This window comes from Orcinus orca, chromosome 8 (genome assembly GCF_937001465.1).
Source record: "Orcinus orca chromosome 8, mOrcOrc1.1, whole genome shotgun sequence".
Lineage (NCBI taxonomy): Eukaryota > Metazoa > Chordata > Mammalia > Artiodactyla > Delphinidae > Orcinus > Orcinus orca.
In genome coordinates this window covers 11,016,842-11,029,582 of record NC_064566.1, presented here as the reverse complement: position 1 = coordinate 11,029,582, position 12,741 = coordinate 11,016,842, and the positions used below count along the sequence as shown (strand labels likewise).

The 12,741-nt window shown below is 38.9% G+C and overlaps 1 protein-coding gene across 1 annotated transcript; it reads left to right on the top strand.

Annotated features, from left to right (window-relative positions):
• Window positions 1-2,226: 2,226 nt before the first annotated feature.
• On the top strand, window positions 2,227-2,971 carry LOC101272820 (olfactory receptor 5A1; the record flags this gene model as incomplete). The annotated part of the gene is given in 3 exon segments (XM_033408687.2): window positions 2,227-2,548; window positions 2,551-2,723; window positions 2,725-2,971. Coding segments are annotated over 3 exon segments (699 nt in total), but the record flags the coding sequence as incomplete, so codon positions are not given.
• Window positions 2,972-12,741: the final 9,770 nt, after the last annotated feature.

The following is a 12,741-nucleotide window of genomic DNA, read 5'->3' as shown; positions in this document are numbered from 1 at the left end:
AAACTGGGGATATTAAAATGAGGTCACACTCCTAAAGTGAGCCAGAAAAATTCAGAGCAAATAGAGAAAGTGTTACTTCCCAAATTGTGAAGTTACTAACTTAGAATGTTTTCTATAATATATGTAAGTTATAGAGGGTCTGTGTACTATGATACAAACACCCACACATATATACATATCCTTGCACATGAGAAGAATAGGCCAAAATATTAAAAGCTTTTATTTCAGGGGCTAGAAGGCCATAATTTCCATTTTGGAGGTTTTTTGTGTGTCGATGAGGAATTGCACATGATTTTTAGGTTTAGTATTTCACAGTTGTTTGCTGATCAAATTATTTTACAGTTCTCACATATTGCTTTAAAATTCATAAAATAACATTTTGTTTTTGAAAAGTAAATGAAATTTGTGGGATTTACTATATTTTAAGAGTTAGGTAGAATAGGCTGAAAATATGGCTTAAAAGACAGTTAAAGGGGGCTTCCCTGGTGGCGCAGTGGTTGAGAGTCCACCTGCCGATGCAGGGGACACGGGTTCGTGCCCCGGTCCGGGAGGATCCCACGTGCTGCGGAGCGGCTGGGCCCGTGAGCCATGGCCGCTGGGCCTGCGCGTCCAAGCCTGTGCTCCGCAACGGGAGAGGCCACAACAGTGAGAGGCCCGCGTACCGCAAAAAAAAAATAAATAAAATAATAAAAAAGAAAAAAAAAAAAGACAGTTAAGGTAATTTGGTTGATTTCCAAATTGTTTAGGTTAAGACGTGAAGAAGGATCAAGATATATTCCAAACGTTTAAGGGTCATTCACCATGAGCCACCAAGTCCTCTGACCACACTTCTCCTAGAGTCTCCTGCAGGGACAGGACCTCAGCTTCAGAGACCAATGGCAGAGTTCTCTTCTGATTGATGTGGACTGAGATTCAGTGTGGATGTGTGAGGTGGTGATGGGAATTTTTACAGATGTGGATTGAACGGAATCAAGTCCCCGATCTCGAAAGACGCTTCATACATTGAAAATTCTAAGAATTTGGTCGAGGATAGTTTGCAATTTAGGTTTTAAACAATAGCAACAACAAACACTTGTAGAATGCTTACTATGGGCCAGGAATGTCCTAAAGGAGAGTAGAAAGATGACAGATAGATGATAGATAGATAGATATGATAGTTTCTAATAACAAGGTAAGTGCTATTATGATCTCTAATTTTACAGAGTGTCATAGAGAGTTCAAGTGACCTGTCCAAGATCACACATCTATTAAGTGGTAAAGCTGGAAACTGATTCCAGGCAGTTCAAATCCAGAGCCCACATTCTTTTTTTTTTTTTTTTGGCTGCATTGGGTCTTCGTTGCTGTGCGCGGGCTTTCTCTAGTTGCGGCGAGCAGGGACCACTCATTGCTGCGCTGCGCAGGCCTCTCATTGCAATGGCTTCTCCCATTACAGAGCGCGGGCTCCAGGCGCACGGGCCTCAGCAGTTGTGGCTCGTGGGGTCTAGAGCGCAGGCTCAGTAGCTGCGGTGCATGGGCCCAGTTGCTCCACGGCATGTGGGATCTTCCCAGACCAGGGCTCGAGCCAATGTCCCCTGCATTGGCAGGCGGACTCTTAACCACTGTGCCACCAGGGAAGCCCTAGAGTCCCCATTCTTAACGAACAGCTTAGAGAGCTCAGAGTGAACACAAATTTGAGACTGGAACCACGTTAGTATATTCAGATCTAATATTTGACAATTAAGAGCATTTCTATGCACATCTGGCCTAATCCTCTGGATTAAAAATATTCAAAATGTCTGACTGACTGTTTCACAAGTGAATAGCTGAACACTGTCCATCTGTTGGTTTCTCCATTCCAATACTGAAACTGGAATAATGTCAGATAAATAGTTACTTCGGGGCATGGCGTGATTCCCCTGGGAAACACAAAACTGTTTTCACTGTGGACTTACTATGTGTCCGTCACTTTATACACTTTGCTTTATTTTATTCTTAAAACAAATATGTGAAGTAGATAAAGTCACCCTTTTTAAAGATAAGGATATTGAAGCCTAGAGATGTTAGCTTCTCATCCAAAGTGACACAGCTACTAAAAGGTAGAGGCAGGAGTTAATCACAGGAGTCTGAATCCAAAGTTTAAGTTCATAGAAACCATATTATATTATGTTAGAAAGCAAATATTTAAGATATTTGCCTTCTGAGAGAAAGAGAGAGAGAGAATCTTTGCGTAGGTTGTAACCTCCTGTAATACTCTGCCCTCCCTCTCGTGCATTTAATGATTTGCAGACATCGCCTGCCCTGTGGAGTATCATTATTATCCCAGGTCTGTGTCTCGTCCTTGTGGTCCATGGGAAACATGTCCACAAGGCCTGGAACGGCTCGTCAGTGACCATGTTCATCCTCCTGGGATTTGCAGACCATCCAGAACTCCAGGCCCCCCTCTTTGTGACCTTCCTGGGCATCTATCTTCTGACCCTGGCCTGGAAACTGGCCCTCATCTTTCTGATCAGAGGTGACACCCACCTACACACACCAATGTACTTCTTCCTCAGCAACCTGTCCTTCGTTGACATTGCTACTCTTCCGCATTGGCTCCCAAAATGCTCACTGACGTCTTCCAGGAGCAGAAGACCATATCATTCTTGGGCTGTGCTGCTCAGTTCTTTTTCTTTGTCAGCATATGTCTAACCGAGTGCTTCCTCCTGATTTCTATGGCGTACAACCGATACGCCACCATTTCCAGCCCCCCTGCTGTACACTGCTGTCATGTCCCGGGGCCTCTGTACACGCATGGTGGTTGGGGCCTATGTCAGTGGCTTCCTGAGCTCCCTGGTCCAAGCCAGCTTCATGTTTCAGCTCCACTTCTGCGGACCCAACATCGTCAACCATTTCTTCTGTGACCTCCCACCGGTCTTGGCAGAGTACAATTGCTTTACAATGGTGTGTTAGTTTCTGCTTTATAACAAAGTGAATCAGTTATACATATACATATGTCCCCATATCTCTTCCCTCTTGCGTCTCCCTCCCTCCCACCCTCCCTATCCCACCCCTCTAGGTGGTCACAAACCACCTACATGATCTCCCTGTGCTACGTGGCTGTTTCTCACTAGCTATTTTACATTTGTTAGTGTATATATGTCCATGCCACTCTCTCACTTTGTCACAGCTTACCCTTCCCCCTCCCCATATCCTCAAGTCCATGCTCTAGTAGGTCTGTGTCTTTATTCCCGTCTTACCTCTAGGTTTTTCATGACATTTTTTTCCCTTAGATTCCATATATATGTGTTAGCATATGGTATTTGTTTTTCTCTTTCTGACTTACTTCACTCTGTATGACAGACTCTAGGTCCATCCACCTCACTACAAATAACTCAATTTTGGTTTTTTTATGGCTGAGTAATATTCCATTGTATATATATGCCACATCTTCTTTATCCATTCATCTGTTGATGGACACTTAGGTTGCTTCCATGTCCTGGCTATTGTAAATAGAGCTGCAGTGAACACTGTGGTACATGACTCTTTTTAAATTATGGATTTCTCAGAGTATATGCCCAGTAGTGGGATTGCTGGGTCGTATGGTAGTTCTATTTTTAGTTTTTACGGAAACTCCATATTGTTCTCCATAGTGACTCTATCAATTTACATTCCCACCAACAGTGCAAGAGGGTTCCCTTTGCTCCACACCCTCTCCAGCATTTATTGTTTGTAGATTTTTTGATGATGTCTATTCTGAATGGTGTGAGATGATACCTCATTATAGTTTTGATTTGCATTTCTCTAATGATTAGTGATGTTGAGCATTCTTTCATGCGTTTGTTGGTAATCTGTATATTTTCTTTGGAGAAATGTCTATTTAAGTCTTCTGTCCATTTTTGGATTGGGCTGTTTGTTTTTTTGATATTGAGCTGCTTGTAAATTTTGGAGATTAATCCTTTGTCAGTTGCTTCATTTGCAAATATTTTCTCACATTCTGAGGGTGGTCTTGTCATCTTGTTTATGGTTTCCTTTCCTGTGAAAAAGCTTTTACTTTTTATTAGGTCCCATTTGTTTATTTTTGTTTTTATTTCCAATTCTCTAGGAGGTGGGTCAAAAAGGATCTTGCTGTGATGTATGTCATAGAGTGTTCTGCCTATGTCTTCCTATAAGAGTTTTATACTGTCTGGCCTTACATTTAGGTCTTTAATCCATTTTGAGTTTGTTTTTGTGTATGGTGTTAGGGATTTCATTCTCTTCATGTAGCTGTCCAGTTTTCCCAGCACCACTTTTTGAGGAGACTGTCTTTTCTGCACTGTATATTCTTGCCTCCTTTATCAAAGATAAGGTGACCATAGATGCATTGGTTTAACTCTGGCCTTTCTATACTGTTGCATTGATCTATATTTCTGTTTTTGTGCCAGTACCATACTGTCTTGATTACTGTAACTTTGTAGTATAGTCTGAAGTCAGGGAGCCTGATTCCTCCAGCTCCATTTTTCGTTCTCAAGATCGCTTTGGCTATTCGGGGTCTTTTGTGTTTCCATACAAATTGTGAAATTTTTTGTTCTAGTTCTGTAATGTATGCCAGTGGTAGTTTGATAGGGATTGCATTGAATCTGTAGATTACTTTGGGTAGTATATTCATTTTCACAATGTTGATTCTTCCAATCCAAGCACATGGTATATCTCTATATCTGTTTGTATCATCTTTAATTTCTTTCATCAGTGTCTTCCAGTTTTCTGCATACAGGTCTTTTATCTCCTTAGGTAGGTTTATTCCTAGATATTTTATTCTTTTTGTTGCAATGGTAAACGGGACTGTTTCCTTAATTTCTCTTTCAGATTTTTCATCATTAGTGTATAGGAATATAAGAGATTTCTGTGCATTAATTTTGTATCCTGCTACTTTACCAAATTCATTGATTAGCTCTAGTAGTTTTCTGGTAGCATCTTTAGGATTCTCTATGTATACTATCATGTCATCTGCAAACAGTGACAGCTTTACTTCTTCTTTTCCGATTTGGATTCCTTTTATTTCTTTTTCTTCTCTGATTGCTGTGGCTAAAACTTCCAAAACTATGTTGAATAATAGTGGTGAGAGTGGGCAACCTTGTCCTGTTCCTGATCTTAGTGGAAATGGTTTCAATTTTTCACCATTGAGGATGATGTTGGCTGTGGGTTTGTCATATATGGCCTTTATTATGTTGAGGAAAGTTCACTCTATGCCTACTTTCTGGACAGTCTTTATCATAAATGGGTGTTGAATTTTTGTCAAAAGGTTTCTCTGCATCTATTGAGATGACCATATGGTTTTTCTCTTTTTATTTGTTAATATGGTGTATCACATTGATTGATTTGCATATATTGAAGAATCCTTGCATTCCTCGGATAAACCCCACTTGATCATAGTGTATGATCCTTTTAATGTGCTGTTGGATTCTGTTTGCTAGTATTTTGTTGAGGATTTTTGCATCTATGGTCATCAGTGATATTGGCCTGTAGTTTTTTTCTGTGTGACATCTTTGTCTGGTTTTGGTATCAGGGTGATGGTGGCCTCATAGAATGTGTTTGGGGGTGTTCCTCCCTCTGCTATATTTTGGAATAGTTTGAGAAGGATTGGTATTACCTTTTCTCTAAATGTTTGATAGAATTCGCCTGTGAAGCCATCTGGTCCTGGGCTTTTGTTTGTTGGAAGATTTTTTTTTTTTTTTTTTTTTTTTTTTTTTTTTTTGGTGGTATGCGGGCCTCTCACTGTTGTGGAGCACAGGCTCTGGATGTACAGGCTCCGCAGCCATGGCTCACGGGCCCAGCCACTCCGCAGCATGTGGGAATCTTCCCAGACCAGGGCATGAACCCGTGTCCTCTGCATTGGCAGGCAGACTCTCAACCACTGCGCCACCAGGGAAGGCCCCTGTTGGAAGATTTTTAACCACAGTTTCAATTTCAGTGCTTGTGATTGGTCTGTTCATATTTTCTGTTTCTTCCTGATTCAGTCTCGGAACGTTGTGCATTTCTAATAATTGTCCATTTCTTCCAGGTTGTCCATTTTATTGGCATAGAGTTGCTTGTAGTAATCTCTCATGATCCTTTGTATTTCTGCAGTGTCAGTTGTTACTTCTCCTTTTTCATTTCTAATTCTGTTGTCTTGAGTCTTCTCCCTTTTTTTCTTGATGAGTCTGGCTAATGGTTTATCAATTTTGTTTATCTTCTCAAAGAACCAGCTTTTAGTTTTATTGATCTTTGCTATCGTTTCCTTCATTTCTTTTTCATTTATTTCTGATCTGATCTTTATGATTTCTTTCCTTCTGCTAACTTAGGGGGTTTTTTGTTCTTCTTTCTCTAATTGCTTTAAGTGTAAGGTTAGGTTGTTTATTTGAGTTGCTTCTTGTTTCTTAAGGTAGGATTGTATTTCTATGAACTTCCCTCTTAGAACTGCTTTTGCTGCATTCCTTAGGTTTGGGGTCATCGTGTTTTCATTGTCATCTGTTTCTAGTTATTTTTTGATTTCCTCTTTGATTTCTTCAGTGATCTCTTGGTTATTAAGTAGTGTATTGTTTATCCTCCATGTGTTTGTATTTTTTACAGATATTTTCCTGTAATTGATATCTAGTCTCATAGCGTTGTGGTCAGAAAAGATACTTGATACGATTTCAATTTTCTTAAATTTACCAAGGCTTGATTTGTGACCCAAGATATGATCTATCCTGGAGAATGTTCCATGAGCACTTGAGAAGAATGTGTATTCTGTTGTTTTTGGATGGAATGTCCTATAAACATCAATTAAGTCAATCTTGTTTAATGTATCCTTTAAAGCTTGTGTTTCCTTATTTATTTTCATTTTGGATGATCTGTCCATTGGTGAAAGTGGGGTGTTAAAGTCCCCTACTATGAATGTGTTACTGTCGATTTCCCCTTTTTATGGCTGTTAGTATTTGCCTTATGTATTGAGGTGCTCCTATGTTGGGTGCCTAAATATTTATAATTGTTATATCTTCTTCTTGGATTGATCCCTTGGTCATTATGTAGTGTCCTTCCTTTTCACAGAACTGGAACAAAAAACTTCACAATTTGTATGGAAACACAAAAGACCCTGAATAGCCAAAGCAATCTTGAGAAAGAAAAGCAGAGCTGGAGGAATCAGGCACCCTGACCCCAGGCTATACTACAAAGCTACAGTAATCAAGACAGTATGGTACTGGCACAAAAACAGAAATATAGATAAATGGAACAGCATAGAAAGCCCAGAGATAAACCCACACACATATGGTCACCTTATTTTTGATAAAGGAGGCAAGAATATAGAAAAGACAGCCTCTTCAATAAGTGGTGCTGGGAAAACTGGACCACTACATGTAAAAGAATGAAATTAGAACACTCCCTAACACCATACACAAAAATAAACTCAAAATGGATTAAAGACCTAAATGTAAGGCCAGACAGCATAACACTCTTAGAGGAAAACATAGGCAGAACACTTTATGACATAAATCACAGCAAGATCCTTTTTGACCCACCTCCTAGAGAAAAGGAAATAAAAACAAAAGTAAAAAAAATCGAACCTAATGAAACTTAAAAGCTTTTGCACAGCAAAGGAAACCATAAACAAGACAAAAAGACAACTCTCAGAATGGGAGATAATATTTGCAAACAAAGCAACTGACAGAGGATTAATCTCCAAAACATACAAGCAACACATGCAGCTCAATATCAAAAAAACAAACAATGCAATCCAAAAATCGGTGGAAGATCTAAGCAGACATTTCTCCAAAGAAGACATATAGATTGCCAACAAAGACATAAAAGGATGTTCAACATCACTAATCATTAGAGAAATGCAAATCAAAACTACAATGAGGTATCACCTCACACCAGTCAGAATGGCCATAACCAAAAAATCTACAAATAATAAATGCTGGAGAGGGTGTGGAGCAAAGGGAACCCTCTTGCACTGTTGGTGGGAATGTGAATTGATGCAGCCACTATGGAGAACAGTATGGAGGTTCCTTAAAAAACTAAAAATAGAACTACCGTATGACCCAACAGTCCCACTACTGGGCATATACCAGTATATGAGAAAACCATAATTCAAAAAGAGTCATGTACCACAATGTTCATTGCAGCTCTATTTACAATAGCCAGGACATGGAAGCAACCTAAGTGCCCATCAGCAGATGAATGGATAAAGAAGATGTGGCACATATATACAATGGAATATTACTCAGCCATAAAAAGAAACAAAATTGAGTTATTTGTAGTGAGGTAGATGGACCTAGAGTCTGTCATACAGAGTGAAGTAAGTCAGAAAGAGAAAAATAAATACCATATGCTAACACATATATATGGAATCTGAAAAAAAAAAAAGGTTCTGACGAACATAGGGGCAGGACAGGAATAAATACGCAGATGTAGAGAAGGGACTTGAGGACATGGGGAGTGGGAAATGTAAGCTGGGACGAAGTGAGAGAGTGGCATGTACATATATACACTACCAAACGTAAGGTAGATAGCTAGTGGGAAGCAGCCACATAGCACAGGGAGATCAGCTTGGTGCTTTGCAACCACCTAGAGGGGTGGGATAGGGAGGGTAGGAGGGAGACGCAAGAGGGAGGAGATATTGGGATATATGTATATGTATAGCTGATTCACTTTGTTATAAAGCAGAAACTAACACACCGTTGTAAAGTAATTATACTCCAATAAAGTTGTTAAAAAAAATGCTAGGCCTAAATAACTTTGCAGACGATTTCCAATAAATATTCAAGGAGCCAGTAATTTACAAATCTTATACATTTTAGAATGCTCCTTAACTCATTCTATAAGAATTAGCGTCCGCCTGCCGATGCAGGGGACACGGGTTCGTGCCCCGGTCCGGGAAGATCCCACATGCTGCGGAGCGGCTGGGCCCGTGAGCCATGGCCGCTGAGCCTGCGCATCCGGAGCCTGTGCTCCACAACGGGAGAGGCCACACAACGAGAGGCCCGCGTACCACAAAAAAAAAAAAAAAAAAAAAAAAAAAGAATTAGCATAACCCTATTGAAAAACTAGATAATAGCACCTAATAGATCTAATAATATCACATATCTAATATAGGTGTACATACCAGTCACATCTTTAGAGACAGATGTAAAATTCTTATAAAACATTAGGAAGTTACATAGCAATGTATTACACAGCAACAAGACCAAATAGAATTTATTCCAGAAATTCAGAGAGAAATATTTATATAATTCACTGCAATTACAGATTAAAAGAAGAAACAAGGCAATTATCTCAGTGATGCAGAAAATATTCACTATAATTCAACCTACATCCCTAGGAAACAAAACACCTAAGAAGCCAGTAACTGAGGAAAAAAGTGTACCCCCTCAATAAATAATATCAACAAGAACTATATAGCAAACATTATACTTAATGATTAAACATTAAAGCAATTTTAATACTGTTCATAAATAGACAATAATGCCCACTGTCACCACTAATATTAATTATTAAACTTGAATTCACTTACAATTCAAAAACACTACAAAAATGAGAAAGTATATAAAGGTGGGAAAACTGGAGGAAAAAAAGTCATTATTCTCAGATATTGAGAAGATATACCCAAAATGCTATAAGGAATTCACTGAAACATTATTGAAAATAGTAAAAGAATTCAACTTGGTGGTAACGTATAAAATCAAATTACATGCATCATTTTTTTCTATACACCACCAATATTCATGGAGAAAATATAATAAGTGCTATTTTAGGCAAAATGAAAGACCACATATCATGAAGTAAAGTCCTGATTTAAACGTGCACATGCATTGCTTCTTGCAAATATACACTTCAGTGCATATCAGAACTCACAAGAAGGGAAGGGAAAGCCTCAGGACCAAAAATAAACATAAAGCAGAAAACCAGAGAATTGAATACTCCTCCATCAGTGGAAGGGTAAACTGGATAGAAATCATCCCACAGCAAAGATCACAATGAAATGGTTTGCCTCAACCTGAGCTTTGAGTGGAAAAAAAATCATCTCTTCTGAGAATTCAAAACCCTGACAGGAGTCTTGGGTTCAAGTTTGCATTGCCTACATGAAATGGGAAACTCCAAAGGGAAAAATTAACTAAGATTAATTCAGGGTTAATAATGACTTATGATGCCTGGAAGAAGCAAATATTTGCCTTCTCTGAAGGAATGCACAGTGAACCTGAGTCTTCCAAGATTTCCACATAAGTAGCTGAACATAAATTCATAATTAAAAATTCATGAAGAAACTAGCCATTATTAGCAAGAATCAAAAGAAATAACCAAAGCATAACAGACTCTCAAGGACCTGAACACTGGAGTAATCATATACAGAATGTAATGTGAATAAGAAGCTAAAAAAATTAAAGGAGTTTTTGTTTGTTTGTTTGTTTTTCGGCTGTGTCAGATCTTTGTTGCAGTGAGTGGGCTTCTCTCTAGTTGCAACATGTGGGCTTCTCTCTAGTTGTGGCACGCGGGTTCTCCTGTTGAGGCGCACAAGCTCAGTAGTTGCTTAGTTGCCCTGCGGCATGTGGGATCTTAGTTCCCCGACCAGAGATCGAACCAACATCTTCTGCATTGGAAGGTGGATTCTTCTCCACTGGACCACCAGGGAAGTCCCTTAAAAGAGTGTTTTAAATGAGCAAGAAAAAAAGATAATAAAAGAAAAAAAGTAGATTTGTAAAAAGAATGAAATAGAACTTCTAGAAATGAAAGCTATAACCAACTGAATAACTCCCTGAAATTGGTCACATATATACACAGAAGGATGGTTAGGAGACTTTGAAAAGAAAATGAACAAATCTAATAAGTAATATATCTGCATGAGTTCCAGAATGAAAAAATAATATGAATGAGGAAGGGTCACTATTTTATGGGATAAAACTGGGAAATTTCTATAATTGATGAGAAATACAAATTCCCATATTCATAACATATCATCCTAGAATACATAAGAAGTAGTCCACATATAGTCACATTGTGGCAAAACTAACTCACCAAAGTCAAAAAGTACATCATTTCTATACACTAACAACAAACTATCAGAAAGATAAATTAAGAAAACAATCCCATCTACAATTGCACCAAGAGAATAAAATACCTAGGAATAAATTTAACCAAGGAGGTGAAAGATCTGTTCACTGAAAACCATACAAGACTGATGAAAGAAATTCAAGAAAATACAAATAAATGGGAAGATATTCCATGCTCATGGTTTGGAAGAATTCTTATTACAAAATTTCCATTCTACCCAAAGATAGCTACAGATTCTATGCAATCCCCATCAAAATTCCAAAGGCAATTTTCACAGAAATAGAAAAGCAATCCTTAAAATTGTGTGGTACCACAAAAGACCCTCCACAGCCAAAGCGAACTTGAGAAAGAACAAAGCTAGAGGCATCACACTTATCATTTGAAACTATACTACAAACCTGTAATAATCAAAGCTACATAGCAGTAGCATGAAAACAGACATATAGACCAACGGAAGAGAACGGAGAGCCCAGAAATAAATCCATACAACTACAATCAATTAATTTATGATTCATTGATTAATTGGAGAAAAGCCAAGAATATACAGTGGAGAAAGGATAGTCTCTTCAATAAATATTTTTGGGAAAACTGGATAACCACATGCATAATAATGAAATTGGACCCCTATCTTAGACCACTCACAAAAATTAACTTGAATGGATTAAATATTTAAACATAAGACATGAAACCATAAAACTGCTAGAAGAAAAACTGGGGGAAACCTCCTTGGCATTGGTCTTGGCAATGATTTTTTGGATCTGACGCCAAAAACACAAGCAACAAAGCAAAAATTAATAAATGGAACTGCATCAAACTGAAAAGCTTCTGCACAGCAAAAGACATAATCAACAAATGAAAGGACAACCTCCACAATGAGAGAAGATATTTGTAAATCATATATCAGATAAGGGGTTAATATCCAAAATGTATAAAGAACTCATACAACTCAATAGAAGGAAAAAAATCCAATTTTAAAAAGGGCAGAGGTGGGCTTCCCTGGTGGCGCAGTGGTTGAGAGTCCGCCTGCCGATGCAGGGGACACGGATTCGTGCCCCGGACCGGGGAGATCCCACATGCCGTGGAGCGGCTGGGCCCGTGAGCCATGGCCGCTGAGCCTGCGCGTCCGGAGCCTGTGCTCCGCAACGGGAGAGGCCACAACAGTGAGAGGCCCGCGTACCGGAAAAAAAAAAAAAAAAAAAAAACCTGAATAGAACAAAAGAGGTGGAGGAAGGAGAAATGTACCCCCTTATTCTTGTCTCACAGCTTGAGTTGGGACATCTCGTCTCATCATTTACACCAGTGGCTCCCCTGGTTCTCAGGTCATTGAATTAGGACTGAATTACACTCTCAGGTTTCCTGGATCTCCAGCTTGCAGAAGGCAGATTGCGGGACTTCTCGGCCTCCATAATAGCGTGAGCCAATTCTGCATGATAATTCTCTCTCTCTCTCTCTAAATGTGTATATATACATAAATATGATGGATATGGCTGATGTAGATATAGACATAGATCCTATTAGTTCTGTTTCTGGAGAACCCTAATACTGTCCTGGAAATGGTATATAGAGGAAGGAAAGAAAATAGAAATAGTAAAGAAAAACAGGAGAAAGAAAGAAGGGAGGGAGAAAGAGAACAGGTGACACAGAAGCTCTTAATCTTGTCATGTGGTTTCCTGAGCAGAAGATTTGAAAACCATTCACTTATCATTCCAATATACAAAAGAAAGATTCTAGAATAAGATG